Source organism: Mirounga angustirostris, unplaced genomic scaffold (genome assembly GCF_029215605.1).
Source record: "Mirounga angustirostris isolate CCGP_5_RB_7025 unplaced genomic scaffold, mMirAng1.0.hap1 SCAF_10, whole genome shotgun sequence".
NCBI classification, from domain to species: domain Eukaryota; kingdom Metazoa; phylum Chordata; class Mammalia; order Carnivora; family Phocidae; genus Mirounga; species Mirounga angustirostris.
Genome location: NW_026991718.1, coordinates 113,748,392 through 113,772,409, shown reverse-complemented (window position 1 = coordinate 113,772,409; position 24,018 = coordinate 113,748,392). Strand labels below are relative to the sequence as shown.

Below are 24,018 nucleotides of genomic sequence, written 5' to 3'. Positions count from 1 at the left end.
TTTGACTCGCCGAGGACTGAAAGAATTTGAAAAGAGAGTAATTTTCTACATCTTTCAGAACTTCTCGACACCATAACCACAAACCACCTAAAATCATCTCAGGTACCAATGTAACCCCTTCTGTGACAAACACGGAAAAAGACCCCCCACCCCCACTTCGCAGATGGAAAAGCCGAGGCCCCGAGGGGCTCCCTGCATGTCCTTGGGACAGGACAGGACAGGACGGTTAGTCCTGAGTGAGCAGAACTCGTAGTCATATTCCCACAGCGTGGTATGGCAGCCCTCGAGGTCAGACCTTTCTGCAGAGGTGAGGACTGAGGCACCCCTCACTCCTGCAAAGGCCCTACAGTTCGAGTACATTTCTTCCCCGACCCCGCCTGGCTCGGACCTTCTCCACCATAGTGAGCAGGCCCCACAACTTTCACAGATCCCTCCTCCTGCTCCTGAGACAGAAGAGGGAAAACCGACCTGACTTGGACCGAAGGTCTGAGAACCATGACAGGATGGATGGGGCCTTGGTCACCACCCTGGCAAGGGGACTGAGAAGAGAGCCTTGCTTCTACTGTGGAAGGCCCTCCAGCCAGGGCTGCCGAGGAAGCACCGGCCCCACCACGCCTGGGTACCTTCGGATATGCTGCTGCAGGTCGAAGTTTTTGGTGAATGACTTGTCACAGTATGAGCACTTGAGTTTCTGAGCCTTTGGCTTCCCTGCAGCTGAAAAACAAGGTGGGGCGGGGGGTTGGGAATGGTGAGGCTGGGGGTGTAACTGAAGGCAACAAGAACAGCCTCCTACCACTCTACCCGTTGGATGTGGGGCCAGAAAGCCAGGGGAAGTCTACACCTGCACACAGGCAGGGGAAGCAGCACAGAGCCTCTCACAGCGCCTGGAGGAGGAAAACCCGGGCAATGCTCTGCCTGGAAGAGCAGAACCACCTCTGAAAGGCTCCTCTCTGCCCTCGGATAAAAATCCAACCTCTCTGCTGCGGCCTACAGGGCTATGCATCCTCTGCTTCCTGCCAACCTCATCATTCTCTCCATCCAGCTGCAGTGGACTCCTTGCTAACCTTGAAAGACCTCAAGTGTGGTCCTATTTCAGGACCTGCTATTCTTGCTCGTCCCTCAGATAGCCACAAAGCTGCCTCCTTCTCATCCCTAGATAGAGAGGTAGCATCATTTTCCAGTCTCTCCCCAGTATTCTCAATCATAGTACCCTGTTAACCTCCTTCCTGGAGCAACCCATAAACAGTTAGCCTGTTTTCCCTGTCTGTCTCTCCCATTAACTGCAACAGAGGGTGGAGAAATCACGGACCACAATGCTGGATCCTCAGCACCTGACACTGAGCCTGGCACACAGATGCTCAACATATATCTGTGGAAGGAAGGAGGGATGGAAGTAGTTGACTGGAAAGCCCCTGAAAAATTCTTGATTTCTGTGCCTTCCTCCTCCACCACCACTTTCTAATACTGCCCCGTCCCATCCCTAGCATCTCTGAAGGGGTGACAGACACCACTGCCTGCCTGCCTGATATCCACTGCCCCCCTTCTTTCCTCACAAATCCCCCAAATAATGGGAACATCAATGTTTCTGGCTAAAAGAGACATTTCCCAGGGGCGCCTGGGTGGCTCAGTTGGTTAAGCGATTGCCTTCGGCTCACATCATGATCCTGGAGTCCCAGGATCGAGTCCCGGGATCTAGTCCCGCATCGGGCTCCCTGCTAAGCAGGGAGTCTGCTTCTCCCTCTGACCCTCCCCCCTCTCATGTGCTCTCTCTCTCTCATTCTCTCTCTCAAATAAATAAAATCTTTTAAAAAATAAGAGACATTTCCCAGCTTCCTTTGCAGCTAGATAGGGTCATGTGACTAAATTGTGATCAATGAGATGGAAGTAAAAGCATCATGCAGAACTTCTGGAAGCTGGGAGATGCCCCTTTTATCCTTTTTACTGCCTGGAATATGAAATTGATGACTGGGACTCCAGCAGCCATCTTAGATGACAAGGCACCCTGATAACAGAAGCTATGCCCTAGGGGTAGCAGAGCAGAAAGACAGAAGAAATGACCATACAAGCACACAATTTCCAAATTGCCTGCCACTGGCCTTGTTTTGCACAGGAGAAAAATAAAATTCGATCATTTTAAAGTCACTCCACTACATGCAACTACACTTAATCCTGACCATCATAAAAAGGAAGACCAGAACTAGGCAGCCTTATGGACAGGAGAATGCTGAGGAAAGATGCCCCTGGCAGGCGGCGGGCCCACCTTCTGGGAGTCCACTGGCCCCTTTTGCCCGGCAAGTCTTCAGCGTTGGTGGGGAGTCAAAGGTGGCCACTGTGCCCCCCGTGGCGCTGGTCATGGGGGCAGCTGGGTTTGGTCCTTTCGGTTTGAATCCCTGTTTGCCAGGGCTGTACACCGGAGGGGTGGGGTATACTGGAGCCTCCACACACTGGTTTGGCACCTAGAAGGACAGCACAGTGAGGGAGAGAGGCCTGGGAAGGACAGAAAAGAGCTATACAGCCAGGGGGACCCTCACTGTGGCCCCGGCTAATCTCAGCCAGGATCGCGATCCTAACCCCTCCATCTGGCTCAGACACCCCAGTCACTCCCAAGACCCTATAGAACTTCATGGAGCCAGCAGGCTAGAAGCAGCTTTGAAGCCAGCAGTCTGGGTTCAAATCCTGACTCTGCCACTTATTGTCTAAGTGATCCTAGGCAACTCTTTCAACATTTCCCAGTTTCACATCTGTAAAATGGGGATAATCAGAGTACTCCTCTCCTTGGGTTGTGGTGAGGATTAAATGACTCTCTCTGGGGCGCCTGGGTGGCTCAGCTGGTTAAGCGACTGCCTTCGGCTCAGGTCATGATCCTGGAGTCCCTGGATCAAGTCCCGCATCGGGCTCCCTGCTCGGCAGGGAGTCTGCTTCTCCCTCTGACCCTCCCCCCTCTCAGGTGTTCTCTCTCTCTCATTCTCTCTCTCTCAAATAAATAAATAAAATCTTAAAAAAAAAAATTACTCTCTCTGTCAAATAAATAAATAAAATCTTTACCAAAAAATGAGTTAACATGTAAACAGCTAGAATGGTGCCTGGCATACAGTAAATACTCAATAAACATTAGCTGCTGTTACTGCTTTATTGGGAGTAGTAGTTTGTTAGCACAGAAGAACCAGGAAATCAGAAGGGTCTGTGCCCTCACCAGCAACCCCACTTCCTAACTGGCCCTGCCTGATGCCACACCAGCACGCATGTCTAAACTGAGAACTGACACTGAAGTCACAAGAAATTCATTCACACCAAACGATTTCTGAGCCACTCAAACCTAGCTAACACTAAGCTTACATCATGACACTGGGGCATCGTGAAGAATTCATTAATTCAATGACATACTCGTCATTCGTTGGTTTTTCTAGGCTGGCCTATCCAAAACTTCACTTCCTATCCTTCTCTGCTTTTTTTTTTTCTTTGTGGACTTACCATTATCTAATAAATTATGTGTTTTACGTACTTATCTATTATCTGCCTAGTTCCATGAAGGCAGCGACTTTTGGTCTGTTTTTGTTTACTGCTCTATCCCCAAGCCTGGAGTAATCCTAGGCACAGAGTGGGCATTCAGTAAATATTTGTTGAACCAGTGAATTCATTTATATATTATAATATAATGATACATAAAAAATATATACTTGTTCATTCAGATGACCAAAATATATTTGTCAGATATATTTGGTCTTCATCCACAGTTCCTAGAAATGCTTCAGAGCTGTAAAAGTGAAATGGGTATCTTATTATTTTTTTTTGTTTTATTATTAATGAAAGTGACTTTTGGCCCTGATCCAAGGGCAGGCTGGTTGCAGAGAGGACCAACCATGTGACTGGTGGGTTGGAACATTCAGTCCCATCCCCCAACCTCTGGGGAGCGAGGAAGGGCTGGAGGCTGAATCAGCCACAGCCAACGACTTACTCATGATTATGTAATAAAGCCTCCATAAAAACTCCAAAGGACTGGGTTTGGACAGCTTCCAGGTTGATTAACACAGGGAGATATGGGGTGAGTGGCACACAGAAGCTCCATGCCCTTTTCCCCACTCCTCACCCTATGTATCTCTGCACTGGGCTGTTGATTTGTATCCTTTATTATATCCTTTAATAAACTGGTAAATGTAAATGTTCCCCTGAGTTCTATGAGCTACTCTAGCAAATTAATAGAACCTAAGGAGGAGGTCGCTGGAACCTCCTACCTGTGGTCTGTCCATCAGAAGCATAGGTTGCTTGCAACTGGCTAAAGTAAGGGTGAGGACAATCTTGCAGGACTGAACCCTTAACCTGTGGGATCTGCTGTTATCTCTGGGTAGATAGCATCAGAATTGAGTTGGAATTCTTGGACACTGTGCTGGTGTCTGAGAATTGCTTGGCATTGGCGTGGGGGGGCAGGACCCCACCCAACATTAGAATTGGGTCCAGGAACCAGAAGAGTTGCTATCAGTGGATGCATGTATTGGGCATCTAATATGGCACCACGTGAAATGGTAGATGCTTCTGCTAGATCTCGCCTGTTGGCCTTTGGCGCCATTCCTACACCCTTCCATGCTCTCTCCTGATATACACATTCTCAGACTCCCTTGCCAGCAAGGTTCTGAGCACAAATTAGGTTCTGCTCACGAGAAGCACCTGCATGAGATCTGGAAGGCAGAGGAAGGTAGAAACTGCTTTCCTCTGGGAGAGGTGACGGGAGACAGGAAGGTGTGCAGTCCTAAATTTTGGAGTGGCTGGCTGAACTCTACATCCCCCTCCTGACCACCAGCCTCGAGGATGACAGCACAGCAACAGAATCCTACAGCTTCCCCACCTCTGGGCACAGCAGGAGCGTCCTAGCCCTCTGGGCCAAGCAACAACAGTGAACCTGAAAACCACTGGCACCTGCCAACTCTGCCTTTTTCTCCATCTAGCTCTCCCGAAGCCACCTTTGTAAGCACCTGACCTCCTGCATTAAATCCCTTTGCCAGAAATACCTAGAGTGGTCCCTATTTTCCTGACCAATACAGCACTCAATAAATATGTATCACATGGATGAATTCACCCATCATGCAAGACATTCCTGAGTAATTACGTGACTGCCACTGGGTTTGCTCTCTTTATCCTCAACAGCGCTACAAGGGGAGTTCCCATTGCAGAGGAGAGGAGACTGAGGTCAGAGAGCCCTATTTCAGACACCTACTATAGGTGTGCCACAGGCCAGGGACTCTGCTAGGGGCTAAGGATGCCAAATCAAAGAAGACTCAGGTTCTGCCCTCAAAGAGCACCCTCGTCCACATGGAAAATAAACAACAGCAGCTCCCTCTGCTCTGGCCCCCTCTGCCTACCAGGCCACAATCATCCTCTCAGCATCTCACTGACTTATTTGCTTTTTTTTAACTCAACACAGGGAAGCTTGCTCTATTCCCTCGGGCTAGGATAAATCCCCTGCAGGCTCTCATAACATCACATGGCTGGTGGTAGATTTCCCCACTGGTCTGGTTCTCTTTAGAGAGAACCATGCTCTCTAAACATGGAATGTCTGTATGGCCAGATTGTAAGGTGAGGGGGGGTTAATGTGACCTCAAGTGCAGGCAGGCTCTTGCTGTCAGAACCGTGCCCCCTAGCACTGGGGTTGGGGCAAGTTCTGAACTCTGAGCACCTTGAGCTTGTAGCAGGGAATGAGTGTGGCACATAGGGTACACAGACTGCTTCGTGGCTTCGATTCTCTACCCCCTCCCAGTACCTGTGCCCATTCGCAGCGTGGTTCTGCAGATTTCCCCATCAAGATGTGGCATCGGTTTCCCGACTCCTTAAATCTAAGCTGGCCTTGGGACATACTTTGACCAACGGAAGAGAGCCGGTCACAAGCCTAAGCTCCACGAGGCCAGGAGCATTTCTGCTTGCGTGACTGCACCTCTAGCACTGCTGTGAGCACATGGCTGGCGAGCCCGCCGGACGATGAGAGATGGCCGGAGCAGAGCTGGGTCACCCAACTCGTCCCACCCAGGCCATCCTATAGCAGCTGATAGTTGCCATCTCCAGACACCTGGGAGAGCCCAGCCAAGATCAGCAGAGTTGCCAAGCAAGCCATGTAGATGCGAGAACAATAAACACATTTTGCCATATACCACTGAGGTTCTGGAATATTTCTTACACAGCCATAGCTAACCCATACATCTAGCCTGTTAAAAATGTAAGAGATTGGGGCTCCTGGGTGGCTCAGTCGGTTGGGCATCCGACTGTTGATTTTGGTTTGGGTCATGATCTCAGGGTCGTGGGATCAAGCTTCAGAGCACAGAGTCTGCTTGAGATCCTCTCTCTCTCTCCCTCTGCCCCTCCACCCTGCTCTCTCCCCCTTTCTCTCTCTAAAAAAATAAGTAAATAAAATTTTTTAAAATATAAGAGACATTCACATAGATAATTTTTTGGAAACTTCTCCCTACAACATTGGTGTTCTCTGAATGTTCTGAGCACTCCCTGAGGGTAGCTTGTATTTCTGCTATAACTTCTACTTCGTACCACCTTCTCATGGTTTGCATTTTACCTTTATAGGTATGATGGCTTGATTAAAGTCCTTCTCTCCCAGGGTGTGGCTACCCCCCTGATCTGGGTTTGTCTCCCATGCTACCTCTGGCACAGTGTCTGACACACAGTTGGTGCCTGGGAAAGGTTCAGGTTACCCATGATAACCATAACCAGTTTCTCCCCCTCCAGCCCAAACCCCAACCTCTGCTCACCTCCAGGGGTGGGTAGGGCTGCATTCCCAATGCCTGGATCTCCACCGTGCCGCTCCCAGCCAGGGGCGCCGTGGCACTGTACACCTCCACCACGCCATTTCCGCCAGGGTTGGGACGCCCAGGGGGGCCCAGGCTCTGGGATGGGGGCGGTGGGGGCTGGGGCGGCGGGGGTGGGGGCAGTGGTGGAGGTGGGGGAGGAGGTGGTGGAGGCTGGGTGAGGTAGCTGGGTGCAGAATGCATGTTCAGGCTGCTCTGAAATCAGAAGAGAGAATTAAAGTGTCACACCCTCGGGGCGCCTGGGTGGCTCAGTTGGTTAAGCGACTGCCTTCGGCTCAGGTCATGATCCTGGAGTCACAAGATCGAGTCCCGCATCAGGCTCCCTGCTCAGCAGGGAGTCTGCTTCTCCCTCTGACCCTCCTCCCTCTCATGCTCTCTGTCTCTCATTCTCTCTGTCTCAAATAAATAAATAAAATTTAAAAAAATAAAATAAATAAAGTGTCACACCCTCTTGACACCAGCTGTCTTGTTATTAGCGAGGAAGGACATTTGTCTTAGCCAGCCATGTGGAAAGAAAAGCCCCTCACAAGGCAGCTCAGAGGACAGGGCTGACGGGAGGCATGGCAACAGAGGCATGGAAGAATACAGAGGAAGCATCAGCCAGGTGCCACTACCCCTGTTCTCTAGGAAAGTCGACAAAAAGGCCCAGCTTGGACACAACTGAGTTGATCTAGCAGCCCCACTGTTGTTGTCTTAGGAGGGTTGCTTGTGGGACTGGCTCTTGAATGGCCTCTGAGAACCTACCTTGTGGAAGGTTGCCTATGATCAATAAGGCTGTTTTGATCATCTGGGGGCACTGCCCATTCTGTACTAGGTCACCTAGATTGTACAGACAGTGTGATCTGTGGTGAACACCTCCTTTCCTTCTAAGAGTCTGGAATTTTGGTCACTGTGGCACCTACATGAGCAATCCCCAGGAAAAGCCCTGAGCCTCGAATCTTAGGTATGCTTCCTGGGCAGAAACACGCACATGCGTTGCTGCTCTTCATTGCTGGAGGAAAAAGTGTTTTGTGTGATCTCTCCCCATTACCCCAAGAGGAGGAACAGTAGAAACCGATGCCTGAATTTCTCTAGACTCCAGCTAATGTCTTTTTCCCTTGCTGATCCTGCTGTGCATCCTTTGTCAGGAAGAAACCACAGCCATGAGTACAACTATCCCAAGTCCTAGGAGTATTTCTAGAGAGTCACCGAATTGTGGGGGCTGTGGACCCCTGAAACACAGCCACTGACTTCTAGAAATTTATACCATAGAAATATAATTAAGCAGGTGGGCAAAGATATGCATACATGGATGGTTCTCCAGTAGTTTTTATAGCAGCAAAAAATGGCAATGACCTACATGTCTGTTAACAGAAAGCTGACTATATAGAAGATGTCCCATCCACACGATGGAATCTTTAACAGCTATTAAAATGATAGTGATCAGGGGTGCCTGGGTGGCTCAGCTGGTAGAGCATGCAACTCCTGATCTCTGGGTAGAGTTCAAGGCCCACGTTGGGCAAAAAGCTTACTTAAAAAAAAAATGATGGTGGGGCGCCTGGGTGGCTCAGATGGTTAAGCGTCTGCCTTCGGCTCAGGTCATGATCCCAGGGTCCTGGGATCAAGCCCCACATCGGGCTCCTAGCTCAGCGGGGAGCCTGCTTCTCCCTCTCCCTCTGCCTCTCTCCCTGTTCATGTTCTCTCTCTATCTCTGTGTCTCAAATGAATAAATAAAAAATTTTTTTAAAAATTAAAAAAAAAATGATGGTGATCAGTATTTTATAAAGGATGCACCTCTTTTTTTTTTTTTAAGATTTTATTTATTTATTTGAGAGAGAGACTGAGAGAGAGAGAGCAGGAGATGGGTGAGGGTCGGGAGGGTCAGAGGGAGAAGCAGACTCCCTGCCGAGCAGGGAGCCCGATGCGGGACTCGATCCAGGGACTCCGGGATCATGACCTGAGCCGAAGGCAGTCGCTTAACCAACTGAGCCACCCAGGCGCCCTAAAGGATGCACCTCTTAATTGCCGCTCCTTGGGTTCCACAGTCAAACGTGTTTGGGGAAAAATCTGGGGTGACAAAAATCAAAAGTGTTTTACTGCAGGAAAAAAAAGCCAGGGACAGGGCAAGGAAAGAAGTAGAATGCCTCCACCCTATACTGGTTTGACCAGAGATTCTTTTTGTATGGAACATCCCAAGGAGCCACTCTTCTGAGGAACATTTTAGAAAATACTGATATAGAATTATAGGCATAGATAATGATTTTAAGCAAAAGGCAAAATAAAAAAAAGCAAGTTTCAGAACAGTGCATATTAACATGGTCCATTGATATAGATATGTGTTTTATAAATGTATTTATATAAAAAGCTGTTTCTCAGGACGCCTGGGTGGGTCAGTCAGGTAAGCATTTGCCTTTGGCTCAGGTCATGATCCCAGGGTCCTGGATCGAGTCCCACATGGGGCTCCTTGCTCAGCGGGGAGCCTGCTTCTCCCTCTATCTGCTGCTCTCCCTGCTTGTGCTCTCTCTCTGACAAATAAATAAAATCTTTAAAAAAATAAAATAAAAAGGTGTTTCTTTATTTGCATTTAAAGATCAGGAAAGCCAGACACCAAAATTCTAATAGTGTTTTCTTTGGAGGGAGAGAGTAGGGGTGGTTGATTAACTGATTGACTTCCCAACTTTTATTCTTTTTTTAAAATTTTTTTTAAAGATTTTATTTTTGGGCGCCTGGGTGGCTCAGTTAGTTAAGCGACTGCCTTCGGCTCAGGTCATGATCCTGGAGTCCCTGGATTGAGTCCCGCATCGGGCTCCCTGCTCGGCAGGGAGCCTGCTTCTCCCTCTGACCCTCCCCCCTCTCCTGTGCTCTCTGTCTCTCTCATTCTCTCTGTCTCAGATAAATAAATAAAATCTTTAAAAAAAAAAAAAAGATTTTATTTTTAAGTAATCTCTATACCCAATGTGGGGCTCAAACTCACAGCCCCAAGATCAAGAGTCACATGCTCTACCAACTGAGCCAGCCAGGTGTGCCCCAACTTTTATTCTGAAAAATCTCAAACCTATAGGAAGGTTGCAAAGAGAATACAGTGATCAGGGGCCCATGGCTGGCTCAGTGAATAGAGCATGTGACTCTTGATCTCAGGGTCGTGAATTCAAGCCCCACGCGGGCATAGAGATTACTTAAAAAAAAAAAAAAAAGAACATACTGATCAGTCTTTAAACTTCATCTAATTTACCAGTTGTTAACATTTTGCCACATCTGCAATGTACATATGTGTGTGTGTATATATGTACATACATTCAAGGTTATATTTGTGTTTTAGCAAGCCATTTGATAGTCAGCTGCAGACATCATAACACTCTTTTCCTAAATACTGTATTCAGATGCATCTCCTAAGAAGGGGATATTCTCCTATATAACTGCAATTTGACAATCACACTCAGGAAACTACATGTTAATATAATACTATTATCTAAAATATTCAAATGCTTCCTATTCTCATTTCCCCAAAGTGTCCCAATAATGCCTTTAGACTCTCCACGCCCCCCCCAATCCAGGATCCAACCAAGAATTGCATATTGCCGGGGAAGGGTGGGCAAAATGGGTGAAGAGGAGTGGGAAATACAGGAGAAAAAGAAAAACCAAAAAAAAAAGAATCGCACATTGTAGTCAGTTGCCATGTCTCTCTAGTTTCCAGATTATGAATAATTAAACTTTATTTTTACTTTTCCATTTTGTATTTTCTAATGTTTTCCAATGGACATGGAACACTTTTGTTAAGAAGTTAGGAGGGGGTGTCTGGGTGGCTCAGGTGGTAAGGCATCCGACTCCTGATTTCAGCTCAGGTCATGATCTCAGGTCATGGGATTGACCCTCACATTGAGCTCTGTGCTCAGCAGGGAGTCTGCTTGAGATTCTCTCTCTCCCTCTCCCTCTGCCCCTCCTGCCCCCCGCCCCCGTCCCCCGCATGCATACCTGGGCTCGCTCACGCTCTCAAATAAATAAATCTTATAAAAAAAAAAAAAGAATAAAAATAGGAGTCAAAATAGCCAGACTATGGCCGTGAAACCCCAAAGTCATGTTCTAGGTCCCAAATGAAGTGACCCCTTCCCTACCCACAGCAGGGCAGGCCAAGGGGAGACTGACAGTCTCTCTTCAGCATGAGAGCTGAGGCCATCCACTCTTCTTTCTACAAGGTTCCAAATCCATGGCAGTCAATATACAGGTCTGGAATTAAGATCCTATGAGAAGCCGGCCCCCTCCTTACCTGCACAGGTGGGGGGCCCTGGGGCATGGGCTGGTCCAGGGATGTGAAGGCCGACATGGCAGACATGAGCACATCATCACTCACCAAGATGTTCCCCTGCACCAGGGTCTGGATCAGCGGGGATGGGGGCACTGTAATGTACGTGGAGATCTGGGTAGTGTGAATGAGAGAGAGAGAAGAGAATGGAAGGGAAGGGAAGAGAAGAGAAGAGATATGTCTGAGGCTCTGGAAGGAAACAGGGCATGATGCAAAAGACTCGGGCTCTGGAACCCCACAGACCTGTGTTTCATTTCCACCTCTACTTCTCCCTGCTGTGTGACCCTGGGCAAGTCACTCCACCTTTCAGAACTTCCATTTCCTTATCTATGAAATGAGAATAAATCATAACTCTCTGTAAGAGAAATACCCCATGACCCAGCAATAATACTTTCTGGTATCTCTCCTACAGAAACACTCACACATGTCCACAGGGAGTCCATGAACAAGAGTATTCTATATAGCTTTATTTCAAATAGTGTATAACTGGAAAGAACCTCAGTGTCCATCAAAGGGGAAATGGAGTAAAACAATACAATACAGTCATAGCATAGAATACTACACAACAGATAAAAGGTATTGCATGAAAAATCAAATTATGTAATAACATGCAGATTATATATTCTTACTTCAAAAATTCTAAAACAATAGCACTATAGAATTCCTGTGGGAATCACCATGCTCTGTATTAGGAGAGGTCTGTGGCAGCCTGAGAAGTATCAGCGTACAAGTCCTATGGGTCTGGGGGTGAATGCTTTTATTCTGATGGCAGGAATTATGTCTATACAGTGCATGGAGATAACGTTTTAAAGGAATAAGGAGACAAGAGGAAGCCAGAAGGAAATCTGACCCCTTGACCTGGCATCCTGAGACATGTCCAGCCTCCTTTATGAGGATTCTTTAATCCCTCTAAGAGCCCCTGACCCAGGGTGTCTCTGCTCTCCCCTGACCTCCAGACTTGTAGATTGTCTGCATCTTCACCACCTCCACTTAAAGGTCCAATGGATATCTCAAATCCAGCATGACCAGTTGAACTCCTGACATCCCCCCAGATCTTCTTCTTGCTGTTTCCCCACTTCAGTAAATGGCAACTCCACCTCTGCAGTGGATCCCCTTTGACTCCTCCTGATCTCACACCTCACATCCAGCCTATCCACAAGCTCTTTTGGCTCCACCTTCAAAACATTTCCAAAATCTCATCTCTTCTCTCCACCTCCACTGCCACCATCCGACCAAGCCTCCACCACCTATTGCCTGGATTGGTACAACAGCCCCCTAAAGCCTCCTGGGTTTCTCTCTTGACTCCCACCAAAATGTATTCTCTGTACAGCAGCCAGAGTAATCTAGTTTAAGTGTAAATCAGACTATGTCCCTCTTCTGTTCAAAACCTTCCTAAGGTTCCCATCTGACTCAGACAAAAAGCCCACAAGGCGCACATGCTCGCCAGGATCCCCCTGTTGCCTGTCTGAACTTATCATCTCCCACCCTCCTCCTCACTCACTCAGCTCCAGCCACGCTCACCTCCTTTCTGGTCCTGGAATAAACCCAGCACACACCCACACCAGGGCCTTTGTACTTGCTGATCTCTTCTCCTAAAATACTCTTCCCTACACTAGCAGCATGACTCATTCCCTCATCACCGTAGGCCTCCGTTCCTATGTCACCTCTTCACAGAGCTCTTCCCCAAGCACCATATACAAAATGACAAAACCTCCCATCCCTGTCTTGGCATCCCCATCTCTCTGCACTTAACATCCCCTGAAAAAAGTATATCTCTACATAGATGTTTGGGTACTATCTCACCCGCCATGAGGGCAGTGATGTGGAATATTTGTCCATCACAGTGCCCACACAGTGCCTGACACATAGTGCATGCTCAAAAAAGACTTGAATAGGGGCGCCTGCGTGGCTCAGTTGGTTAAGCGACTGCCTTCGGCTCAGGTCATGATCCTGGAGTCCCAGGATCGAGTCCCGCATCAGGCTCCCTGCTCAGCAGGGAGTCTGCTTCTCCCTCTGACCCTCCCCCTTCTCATGTGCTCTCTCTCATTCTCTCTCTCTCAAATAAATAAAAAAAAATTTTCTCTAAAAAAAAAAAAAGACTTGAATGAATGAATGAACGAACACACAAATGAACGAATGAATACCTGGCGATTAGTAGGAGGTGGGGCCTGCTGGACCGCTGTGGGGGCTGCCGAAGGCGTGTAGATGCTGTTAGTGGCCAATGAGGCGGTGGCCAGGGGCGGGGCATTCCCATGGCACTGTTCCCGCTTGTGGGTCATAAATGCCGGCAGTGAGTTGAACTGCTTCTTACACTTCCCGCAGAGAAAAACATCCTCATCATCTAGGGGTCACACCCACACGGTAGCAGAAGGACAGGAACATTGATAAAAAGCAAGATAAATGAGAGGGCATCACAGTGAGAAACAGGGGAAAACCTAACAGCAATCTGTGACTCAGCGTGTTTGTGTCAAGTGCCAACTCTGTGCTTCCAAAAGGAGATTTCAAAACCACATAGGCAACTGCAGGAATATCCAGCCATGTCTACCCAGGTATCGAAAAATTAGAACTCAGGGGCGCCTGGGTGGCTCAGTCGTTAAGCGTCTGCCTTCGGCTCAGGTCATGATCCCAGGGTTCTGGGATCGAGCCCCACATCAGGTTCCTTGCTCGGCAAGGAGCCTGCTTCTCCCTCTCCCATTCCCCCTACTTGTGTTCCCTCTCTAGCTGTCTCTCTCTCTGTCAAATAAATAAAATCTTTAAAAAAAAGAAAAGAAAAATTAGAACTCAGGAAATAGTGGAGTGGGTACGCTTCAAAGCTGAGAAATTCAGAATCTTTATCCTGCCTGAATTTGTTCATCAGTCCCCAAATGGGCTACATGACCTTCTACGTCTCTGCATCCCCGTTCCCCCTGCAAGCTGCTTCTCTCAGAACAACTTACTCTGCAAGACTCTGCTCAGATGTCACCTCCTTCAGGAAGCCTTCCTAAAGCTAGACGCCACAGTTCCTCCAGCTGGGTGCATTGCTAATCTCACACTCTTCCCAGCACCAGCAAACCATGAGTCCTCCGAAAGGGAGGAAATGAGTCTTACTTATTACCATACCTGCAGTATCTCCTGGGTAACATAGGAGGCCCTCGATGGGTATTTAGTGAATGAGTGAAAAACTCAATGAATGATTAGCCATAGTGGACACCACCCACTGAGGGGTGCCAAGCACTTGACACGTTGTGGCAGAAATGTCTATTTGTCATTCAACATCCACTCTCCCTTCTTAGATAGAAATAGTGGGAAACATGACCGTCTAACTAAAGACTTTATCTCCCAGCCTTCTTTGCAACTAGACATGTCATGAGACTGAATTCTGACCAACAGGACGAGAGCAAAAGTATAGTGTCTATGCAACTTCCTTTTAAAAGGAAGACATAACGTTTCCCCATTAAGTACAATGTAAGTTGTACATTTTGTGTAGATGCCCCTTATTCAATTGAGAAAATCTCCCCCTTCTAGTGCTAGCTGACTGAATGATTTTTATCACAAATGGGTGTTGAATTTGTCAAGCGCTTTAACTACACCTATTTGTGAATGATACGTGTTGTTCTTTTTTACTCTATTAATAAAGAAAATTACATCAAAAAAATAAAAGGGAAGGCATATAGGGACACCTGGGTGGCTCAGTTGGTTAAGCCTCTGCCTTCGGCGTGGGTCATGATCCCGGGGTCCTGGGATGGAGTCCCACATCAGGCTCCCTGCTCAGCAGGGAGTCTGCTTCTCCCTCTGCCCCTCACCCGACTCGTGCTCGCTTGCTCTCTCGCTCTCTCAAGTAAATAAATAAAATCTTAAAAAAAAAAACAAAACAGGAAGGCGTATGACTTCCACTTTGTTCTTTCTTCCCTTCGTGTTGGCTAGAATGTGGAAATGAAAGTGGAAAGCTGGAGCAGCCAACCTGGACTGTAGGTAGAGGGCAATAGAACCATAAGAAAGACAGGGTCTGAGTCTCACCATACCCACCCCCAAATGCACATCAGGACTTCATGTAAGAGAGAAATAAGCAGGGGCGCCTGGGTGGCTCAGATGGTTAAGTGTCTGCCTTCAGCTCAGGTCACGATCCCAGGGTCCTGGGATCAAGTCCCGCATCGGGCTCCCTGCCCCTTGGGGAGCCTGCTTCTCCCTCTGCCTCCCTCTCTCTCTCTCTGTCTCTTATGAATAAATAAATAAAATCTTTAAAATAAATAAATAAATAAATTTAAATTAAAAAAAAGAGAGAGAGAAATAAGCATTCATCTGTACAAACCACAAGAAACTTGCGTTCCTTATTTACAAAACAACTGAAAGTGAGTCCCAAGTATCCTCAAAAGGTTTCTACGAGGTAAGACTATTATCCTTGTTTTACAGATGTAGAAACTGAGGCACAGAGAAGTTAACTTACTTGCCTGAGGTCATACAGCCAGTAACTAACTACGGGAACAAGGATTCAAACCCAGGTGGGTATCTCTCTGTGCCCAGAATGGTTCCCAAGTATTCAAAAATGTTTGTGGAATGAATAAATGAATACACAGACTCACACAGGGCTCTAAAGTTCCTTGCCTTCTCTGTGTCTCAGGGGACTGGCCTGGAAATTGGAGATTCATGTTCAGCCTGTTCTTTCCATAGAGGGGAGGCTGAGAAATAACTTTTGGGTCAAAGGTACAAGCATTACTAAGCTCTTAGCCATTCCCTATGTCATGATCCTCACATTCACTAAGTGACTGAGAAAGTGTGTCCTCGTTGCTAAGCAGAGAAAAACATGAGCCTGAAAACCCAGGCTGGGAGGAAGGGGAGAAGAAGGTTCAGACACCAGATGGTATCCTGGGCACCCCAGTAGGCAATTCACTCCTATACCCCTTCATGAGCCCCACCTGTTTTTCACAGGGAGCTACCCGCCCTTCCCACCAGTGAACTGTGAACCTGAGCAGATACTCACCCAGTGGCTGGATAGCAGGAGGTGCACTGACACTCTGGCCTGTTGGATCAGGGACTGCTCCTTGGCCATCCAACAATGACTGGACCGCCAGGACGGTCTGATTGTCCATTCCTGAAAAAAGAAATGGAGTCTCTGACTTCCCCCTTACGAGCCAGACCCAACACAAGCCCTCTGTGGCAAAGACAGCTGGCTGTGCCCCAATATACATTCTCTCCTACTTCCATTGCAATAGAATCCAAGATTTTTGACTGAAAATGTGGCCCCCCACAATAAAGATTACATTTCCCAGCTGCTCTTGCAACTAAGGAATGTCTAAATTCTGGACAATGGGATTTAAGGAAAGGTGTTCTATGGTGGTATCTGGGAAGTTATCTTAAAACTGCCTGGTATGTGATGCCCTTTTTTGCTCCATCCTCCATCCTGCTTCCTACAACAAGAATATGATACTGGGGAAGTCTAGCCACCATCCCATATCATAAGGAAAAGGGCCATACCCTAGGAATTGCAGGGCAAAAGCTGGAAAGATCCTGGGCCTCTGAGAACCTTGTAGAACACAGCCATCCTTGGAGCTCTGGACCGTCTTCCTCTGGACTCCCATACAGAAATTTCCCATAGAGAAATAAACTTCTAGGGGCACCTGGGTGGCTCAGTTGGTTAAGCGGCTGCCTTCGGCTCAGGTCATGATCCCAGAGTCCTGGGATTGAGCCCCACGTCCAGCTCCCTGCTCAGTGGGGAGCCTGCTTCTCCCTCTCCCTCTGCCTCCTACTCTGCCTACTTAAATGCTCTCTCTCTCTCTGTCAGATAAATAAATAAAATCTTTAAAAAAGAGAGAGAGAGAGAAATAAACCTCTACCCTGTTTAAACCACTGCTAGACTGGACTTCTCTCTTCCTCAGGGAACAGTATGGTCCTAAATCATAAGCCCCTCCACAAATCATGTTACCGAGTCTTCCCATCCTACCCTACAAATCCCACAAATCTGTTTGCACTTGGGCGTCTTTGCTTCCCTTGTTTTCCAACGTTGTATTGCTCTTTTCAGTTCCTCAGTAAACAGTGTAATCTGAATTTACGGTCAGGGCACCCGTGAGAGGCTGAGTACTTCCGTGTTTTCCAATCAGTTGTCACTGCTGCTGAGGTTCACAGTAGTACACTGTCTAGCCATGTCACCAGCTGGAGGACAGGTCTCCTCACATCTAAGTGGGCACCAAAGCACACTGCCTCCCTCCCAAAAAACCCAGAGGATGCCTCCTTCTCTCTGTCCCCACAGCCAATGCTCTGCTTCCAACCTCTCAGCTTTTACCTGGACACCTGCTCCAGCTTCTAAAGGCAACGGAAATTAGAACCATTAGTTGCTGCAGCCGAAGTGAATTTGTATTTTCTCTTCTCACAATGCATACTGTGTCTCTCCTGAGGCCAGCTCTTCCCTCCAACCCCTCCTGCTCCCTCAGAAACCACTCTCCACCAACTGGTCCCTTTCTTCACAGTATGCCTGCAACCTCTCCTTCCCATCAACAGCTACACATGCTCAGGTCTCTTTAGAATGCCCGCTCTTAAACCCGTGTTCCTATCTCTTCTCCCTTCAACATGAATCATCCTTCTATCTCCTCTATGATCTCCCAATCATCCTCTACTCACCTCATGGGGCTTAAGCCCCCAGCATTCCACCAAAATCACCAAAGAATGCCTGGCAGCATCGGACATTCCTTCCTGAGACATTCCTTCTCTGACTCTAGGATACCTCCCTCCTGGGTCTTCTCCCACCTCTCTGCTCACTCCTTCACAGACTGCTCTGCTCTCTTCTGTCCATCCCCTAAATGTTTGTTTTGAAAGGTTCCTTCAGTCTGGATTCTCTCTCTTCTCCCTGGGCAGACTCATTCACCTCCCGTCTAGTTCTCCCCAAAATCTAGAGTCCCAAACCTGGGGTTTGCTCCCCTGGATGAGCTTCAGTAAATCTTCTCCTATTTTAGGCAAAACTGTGAGTAGATTAGCATTTGTATGCAAATCTGTACATGAGTATTCACAGCAGTTTTATTCATAATAGTAAAAAACTGGAAACAACTCAGATGTTCTTCAATGGGTGAATAGTTAAACTGTGATACATCCATACCATGGACTACAACTCAGTAATAAAAAGGAACGAACTACTGATATGCACAATAACTTGGGTGAAACCCCAGGGAATTATGATAAGTGGAAAAAAGCCAATTTCAAAAGTCATAAACTATACGATTCCATTTACATGACATTCTTGAAATGACAAAATTTTAGAACCAGAGAACAGATTAGTGGTTGACAGACATCAGGGATGACAGGGAGAGGGGAAGGAGGTGGGTATGGCTACCAAAATGCAGCCTTTTATAGCGATGGAACTGTTCTGTATGTTGTGGTATAAAATAGTCTTGCACAATGTTACATTGAGGGAAACTAGGTAAAGGGCATATATGAATATACAGAAAAAAACACAATGATCTCAAAATAAAAAATTTGATTCAAGGGGTGCCTGGGTGGCTCAGGTGGTTAAGTGTCTGCCTTCGGCTCAGGTCATGATCCCAGGGGTCCTGGGATTGAGCCCCATGTCGGGCTCTCTGTTTAGCGGGGAGCCTGCTTCTCCCTCTTCCTCTGCCTGTCACTCCCCCTACTTGTGCACGCTCTCTCGCTCGCTCTCTCTGTGTCAAATAAATAAAATCTTAAATTTTTTTTTAAATTTTGATTAAAAAAATACTGTCTGTCAAAACTATAGAGACAATCAGAAGATCAGTGATTCCCGGGGGTTTTGGGAGAGAGCTGAACAGACAGAACACAGAGGATTTTTAGAGCAGTGAAAATACTCTGTGATGATATTGTAATGATGGATATATGTCATTGTACATTTGTCCAATAGAATGTGCAACACCCAGAGTGAACATTAAGAAAAACCATTGACTTTGGATGACTATGATTTGTCAATGTAGATTCATCCTTGGTAGCAAATGTACCATTCTGGCGAATTATGTTGATAATGGGGGAGGCTAATCATGTGTGAGGTCAGAGGCTATTCAGGAAATCTCTGTACCTTCCTTTCAACTTTGTTGTGAACCTAAAGCTGCTAAAAGTAAAAAATAGTCTTTTTAAAAATGCTGCCTGTCTAAAATTGAGATCAAGCTAAGTGTGTCACCCTCAACCCTCAGTTTAACCTCTTTCAGTAATCCTCATCAACAAGAATAAGCACTAATGTCCACCCAGCCACAGCCCCTGGGGCACCCCTTTATTCTTTCCCCAACCTGTTTCCCTGCCCCCTCCTCACTTCTAGTCCTTCAGCAAGTCTAGCCTATTCTGCCTCCACTGCCTCTCTCAGATCCACTTTCTTCCATCCCGCAGGTGTCCCCCTGGCTCAGGCCACCATCAGTTCTCAGCAGGACAACTGCAGCTACTTCACTCACCTCCCTGCTGCCACTCCGGCCCCCTCCAGTGTGTCCTCAGAGCAGCCTGAGTGAACTTTATAAAACATACATCAGATTGTGCTGCTCCCCTGCTGAAAACCCTTTCTCAGCTCCACAGTGATTCCAAGATAAAGTTCACAAGTCTCATCTCTAGCTCCTCACTCACATGAACTTCTGTGAATCCTCGAAGACCTCTCTTCCCCCAGGGCTTTGTAAATGCAGTTCCTACTGCCTGGGTCATCTCTGGGTCCCCACAGTTCTGCTGTCCTTGTTCTAGCCCAGCATGCATCACACTGTCCTAGGAACTGATTTTTCTTTTAATTTCTTCATCCCTCAATACATGAACACATTCTTATAGTAAAAATTCAAACATGGAGGACGTCCATAGAACCTAAAGAGAAAGTAGGCCTCACCCTATTCTATTGGTCTCCCGAAGGGAACCACACTGACCCTGGTCCCCCACGTCCATCACCCATAATAGCACCAAATGCCAGCTAAGGTAATCTTTTATGGTTTACTTTCTATAATTCTGTAATTTCAATAGTTGCTTGTTCTATAATTTCTGTATGCTTCCCTCCCCTCACATGCCCCCTGCCCCGACTGTGGGGCAGGAATTGTGTCTGGCTCAGTGAGTAGTCCTGAGATTGAAATTCTCCAGATGGCTGTAGGGTTTACCCCCATTTTATTGTGAGAACTCTGATCCTCTAAGAAGTGAAGGGACATGGCTGAGATGTCCTACAGGACTAAGTCTCAGCTACATACTACTAGCCTGGCCAACTTTCAGTCTTCACCCTAATTATGTGTACATTGATCTTATCACACCCCTCTAAGAGCATCTCGGGTCTGTATCCGCCTACATCTACCCTGTGCCACGGTCCTAAAGTCACGGACTCCTCCCCACCCATGTCCCGCAGGTGCAGAGGGAGGCCTTCAGTGTCTGTTGTCTCCAAAGCCCAGATTCCCTGCGCCTGTGGTCCACTTCCATGCTAGGAACCTCCAAAGCACAGGACAATCAGTTGGCGCCCAGTGTTTATAGGTTTCCGTCTGAGCGTACTGTGTCCCAGCCAAGCACACCGTTGACACCCATCGTTTCTTGGTCTGAGTGCATAAAACTCTGCACCCCAGCACGGTACACAAAATAGGCGCCTAGTGTTTGTTGGTTTGGGTCTGTGAGCACCGAGTCCTGGCCTTGCACACAGGTAGCACCTATCCTTTCCTGATCTATTTTGAGAGACTACCTCAAGGCATGAGGCTCAGCTGACGCTCGATACAAGTTCTTCGTGGTTAGGCTGCTTCAGCCGCCAAGCCTCTCCCGCCCCCGCACCACCGTCCCCCTCAGCGCAGCCCTGGCGGGGTCCCGGCTTCCACGCGGCGGCCTCCCCGGCTGTTCCCTCCAGAAAGCCCTCCCGCGCCGGCCCGAGGCCCTCGCGGTTGACGCTGTTCCTGTCCAAGGCCTTCCCCCGCCTCCGCCCCGGCCATGCCTCCCTGGCTGTTCTGCCCCAGTGCTCCCCCGCCCCCCACCCCGGGCTTTCTCTCCTCGCTGTTCCTGTCCCGTTGTCCCGCTTCAGCCGACCCTCGGCTCCCGCGGCTGTTCTGGCCCCATGCCCCCGCCCTCCGCCATTGAGCCTTATCTCCGCCGCTGTTCCCGTCCCGGTGCCCACCCCCTCGCCGGGCCTCGTCTCCCGCGGCTGTTCCCGCCCGTGCCCCTCCCGCCCCGCGGCTGTTCCGGCCCCGGCGCCCTCCGCCCCGCGGCCGCCGCGCGCCCTGAGCCCGGCGCTGCGAGGGCGCGGCGGGAGGGGGCGCAACGCGGAACAGCCGACTCCCCAGGCCTCGCCGCCGCTCACCCTCCAGGGCCTCGAAAATCGTCTGCGCCATCTTGGAGCTGCCGCCGTCTCGGGAGCCGATGCGGGGCTACGTGAGCATTGTGGGAACCGCCGCGGGGCCAGGGCCGCCAGGGGGCGCTCGGGAGCTGCCGCCGAGCCCCCCCCGTCCGGGAAATAAAGCCGTGGCTCCCCCGGATAACCCAGTTACCGGCATGTGGACCCCCATCCCTGTCTCACTTGAATCCCCAGTTCTGCACACTGGCCTCATCCCAGCCGCACACAGCGGACCTCCCAATTGGGTGTTGGACCCCTAATATTATCTGGGCCTGCCACCCCCGCCTCTGCACGTGAGACCCCCAGTTATGCAACATGGAACTTATTTCCACCGCACACAGTATCCCCCGCCTAACCCGGACCACCCAACTCTGTGACAAGGACTTTCACCTAACCCGAGACCCCTGCCTTAGCTGTGCAACACTGATTCTCACTCCTTACCATACACTTATTGTCCCCAACTACAGTGAGCCCCATCCATCACACCTACTGGGAGTCACCTGTCTCCTGAAGTGCCTCCCATCTCAACCCGGTCTTAATCCCCCATCATCTCAGACATTCACCCATGGCTGTTGCTTAACCCCCCATTTCCACCTTTTGGGGACCTCCATTTCTTCTTCATCCAGACCTCCATCCCTGCCTCCTGGGGAATTCTGTCAAATAAAACCTCGATCCCGCCTTAGCAACCTTCAGCCCAGCCTTACCGAAAGCCTATCCAGGTCTCCCAGGTATTTCCCCCCACTCAGTCCTCATTGGGACACCCCCCCCAATCCAACACCACTCTCTCTTCATAGTTCATGCTCCATTAGCCACTAATTGAGAGTTTACTATGCACCAAGTCCTATAATAGCTCCAGGATCCAGTGCTCCTTTCCCTTGGAGTTAGGGGTGGGGGAAGCAGACAGACATTAAATCTTAAAAATTAATTACCAGGTGTGACAGTGGTTCCAAATTGGCCATTGGATTTGACTCTAAATGTTCTCATTGTTTTTTCTTAAATACCTATTTTAGGGGCACCTGGGTGGCTCAGTCGTTAAGCGTCTGCCTTCAGCTCAGGTCATGATCCTGGAGTTCTAGGATTGAGCCCCGCATCAGGCTCCCTGCTCTGCGGGAAGCCTGCTTCTCCCTCTGGCACTTCCCCTGCTTGTGTTCCCTCTCTCACTGTGTCTCTCTGTCAAATAAATAAATAAAAATTTAAAAATAAATAAATAAATACCTATTTTAGTCTCATCCAACGTAATAACCATAAGAATCACAATTTTCATTTTCTCATATTCACTAAATAAATATGTAACTCCTAAGAGTAAAAAAAAAAATTTTTTTTTGTTCAAAGGTCCTTTGCCCTTATGGAACATTACCAGCCACTGTTCCTGATAAGTTGCCTCACAGACCGTCCACCTACACACCCCCTCAAGGCCCATTTCTACTGGTGAACTCCCCATCTTGACCCAAATACCACCCCTGTCTTCCCCAGCACTACACACCTTCCCCTTCCTATTCACCCTTGCACAGCAAGCCCTGAGCAAATGTCCCGCACAGAGAACCTACCATTTTCCCAGGTTGTATGCCTCACCCTCTTTCCCCGGGAACTTTGGAGACCCAGGGCCTTCCTCAAGGCCTAAACCCCCCTTTCCATTGCCTCTCTGACAGGAGTCAGGCCAGGGTTCCCACCTCCTTGTCTTTCCTTTAACATCCTCATTGATCAAATGGCCTCAGATTCTTGTCATCTCTCCCCTTCAAGAGCTTCTCAATATAACTGTTCTTTTTAAAAATTATTCAAGTAATATATTAATACATTCACACTCATTTGGTTAGAATTGACCCTTGAACAACATGGGGGTTGGGGCACCAAACTTGCACAGTTGAAAATCCTGTGTACAACTTTTGACTCCTCAAAAATGTAGCTACTAATAGCCTACCGTGACCAATAGCATAAAGTCAGTTAACAAATATTTTGTATATGTATTATATACTGTATTCTTATAATAAAGCTAGAAAAAAGAAAATGTTATTAAGAAAATCATAAGGAAGAGGAGCATCTGGCTTGCTCAATTGGTAGAGCATGTGACTCTTGATCTCGGGGTTGTGAGTTTGAGCACCACATGGGGTGTAGAGATTACTTAAAAATAAAATCTTTAGAAAATGGAGGGGGCACCTGGGTGGCTCAGTAGGTTAAGCTTCTGACTCTTGGTTTTAGTTAGGTCACTGTCTCAGGGTTGTGAGATTGAGCCCTGAATCAGGCTTGGTACTCAGCGGGGAGTCTGCTTGGGGTTATCTCTCTCCCTCCCCCTCTACCCTTCTCCCCACTTGGGTCTCGCTCTCTCTCTCTCAAATAAATAAAGTAAATCTTTAAAAAAAAGAAGAGAAAATACATTTATAGCACTGTACTATAAAAAATTCACCTGCACAGTTCAAACCCATGTTCTTCAAGGGTTAACTGTAATTTAAAATATTTATTACAGCGGTGGCTGGGTGGCTCAGTTGATTAAGCCTCTGCCTTTGGCTCAGGTCATGATCCCAAGGTCCTGAGATCAAGCCTCACATCAGGCTCCCAGCTCAGTGGGGAGCCTGCTTCTCCCTCTCCCTCTGTCCCTCTCTCCACTCATTCTCTCTCTCTCTCTCCCCCAAATAAATAAAATCTTTAAAAAAAATATTTATTATATACATATTGTGTTAGACATTGTT

At 48.1% G+C, this 24,018-nt stretch overlaps 1 protein-coding gene across 11 annotated transcripts in view; it reads right to left on the bottom strand.

Moving 5' to 3' along the window:
• The window catches only part of ZNF341 (zinc finger protein 341), a 57,497-nt gene extending 36,084 nt beyond the window's left edge, over positions 1-21,413 (bottom strand). For 3 of the 11 annotated variants that reach the window (XM_045885618.3, XM_045885613.3, XM_045885616.3), the window contains exons 1-7: positions 21,302-21,412; positions 16,040-16,150; positions 13,227-13,423; positions 11,047-11,196; positions 6,747-6,998; positions 2,261-2,456; positions 624-714 (exon numbers count right to left, since the gene is read on the bottom strand). In XM_045885618.3, the coding sequence (XP_045741574.1) occupies positions 624-714; positions 2,261-2,456; positions 6,747-6,998; positions 11,047-11,196; positions 13,227-13,423; positions 16,040-16,150; positions 21,302-21,332 (1,028 nt within the window). In that variant the 5' untranslated portion in view covers positions 21,333-21,412. Of the gene's footprint in view, positions 1-623; positions 715-2,260; positions 2,457-6,746; positions 6,999-11,046; positions 11,197-13,226; positions 13,424-16,039; positions 16,151-16,533; positions 20,760-21,301 lie in introns of those variants that run through there. The other 8 variants (XM_045885617.3, XM_064573031.1, XM_064573032.1 and 5 more) reach the window with 7 other exon arrangements.
• Between the last annotated feature and the right edge of the window lie 2,605 nt (positions 21,414-24,018).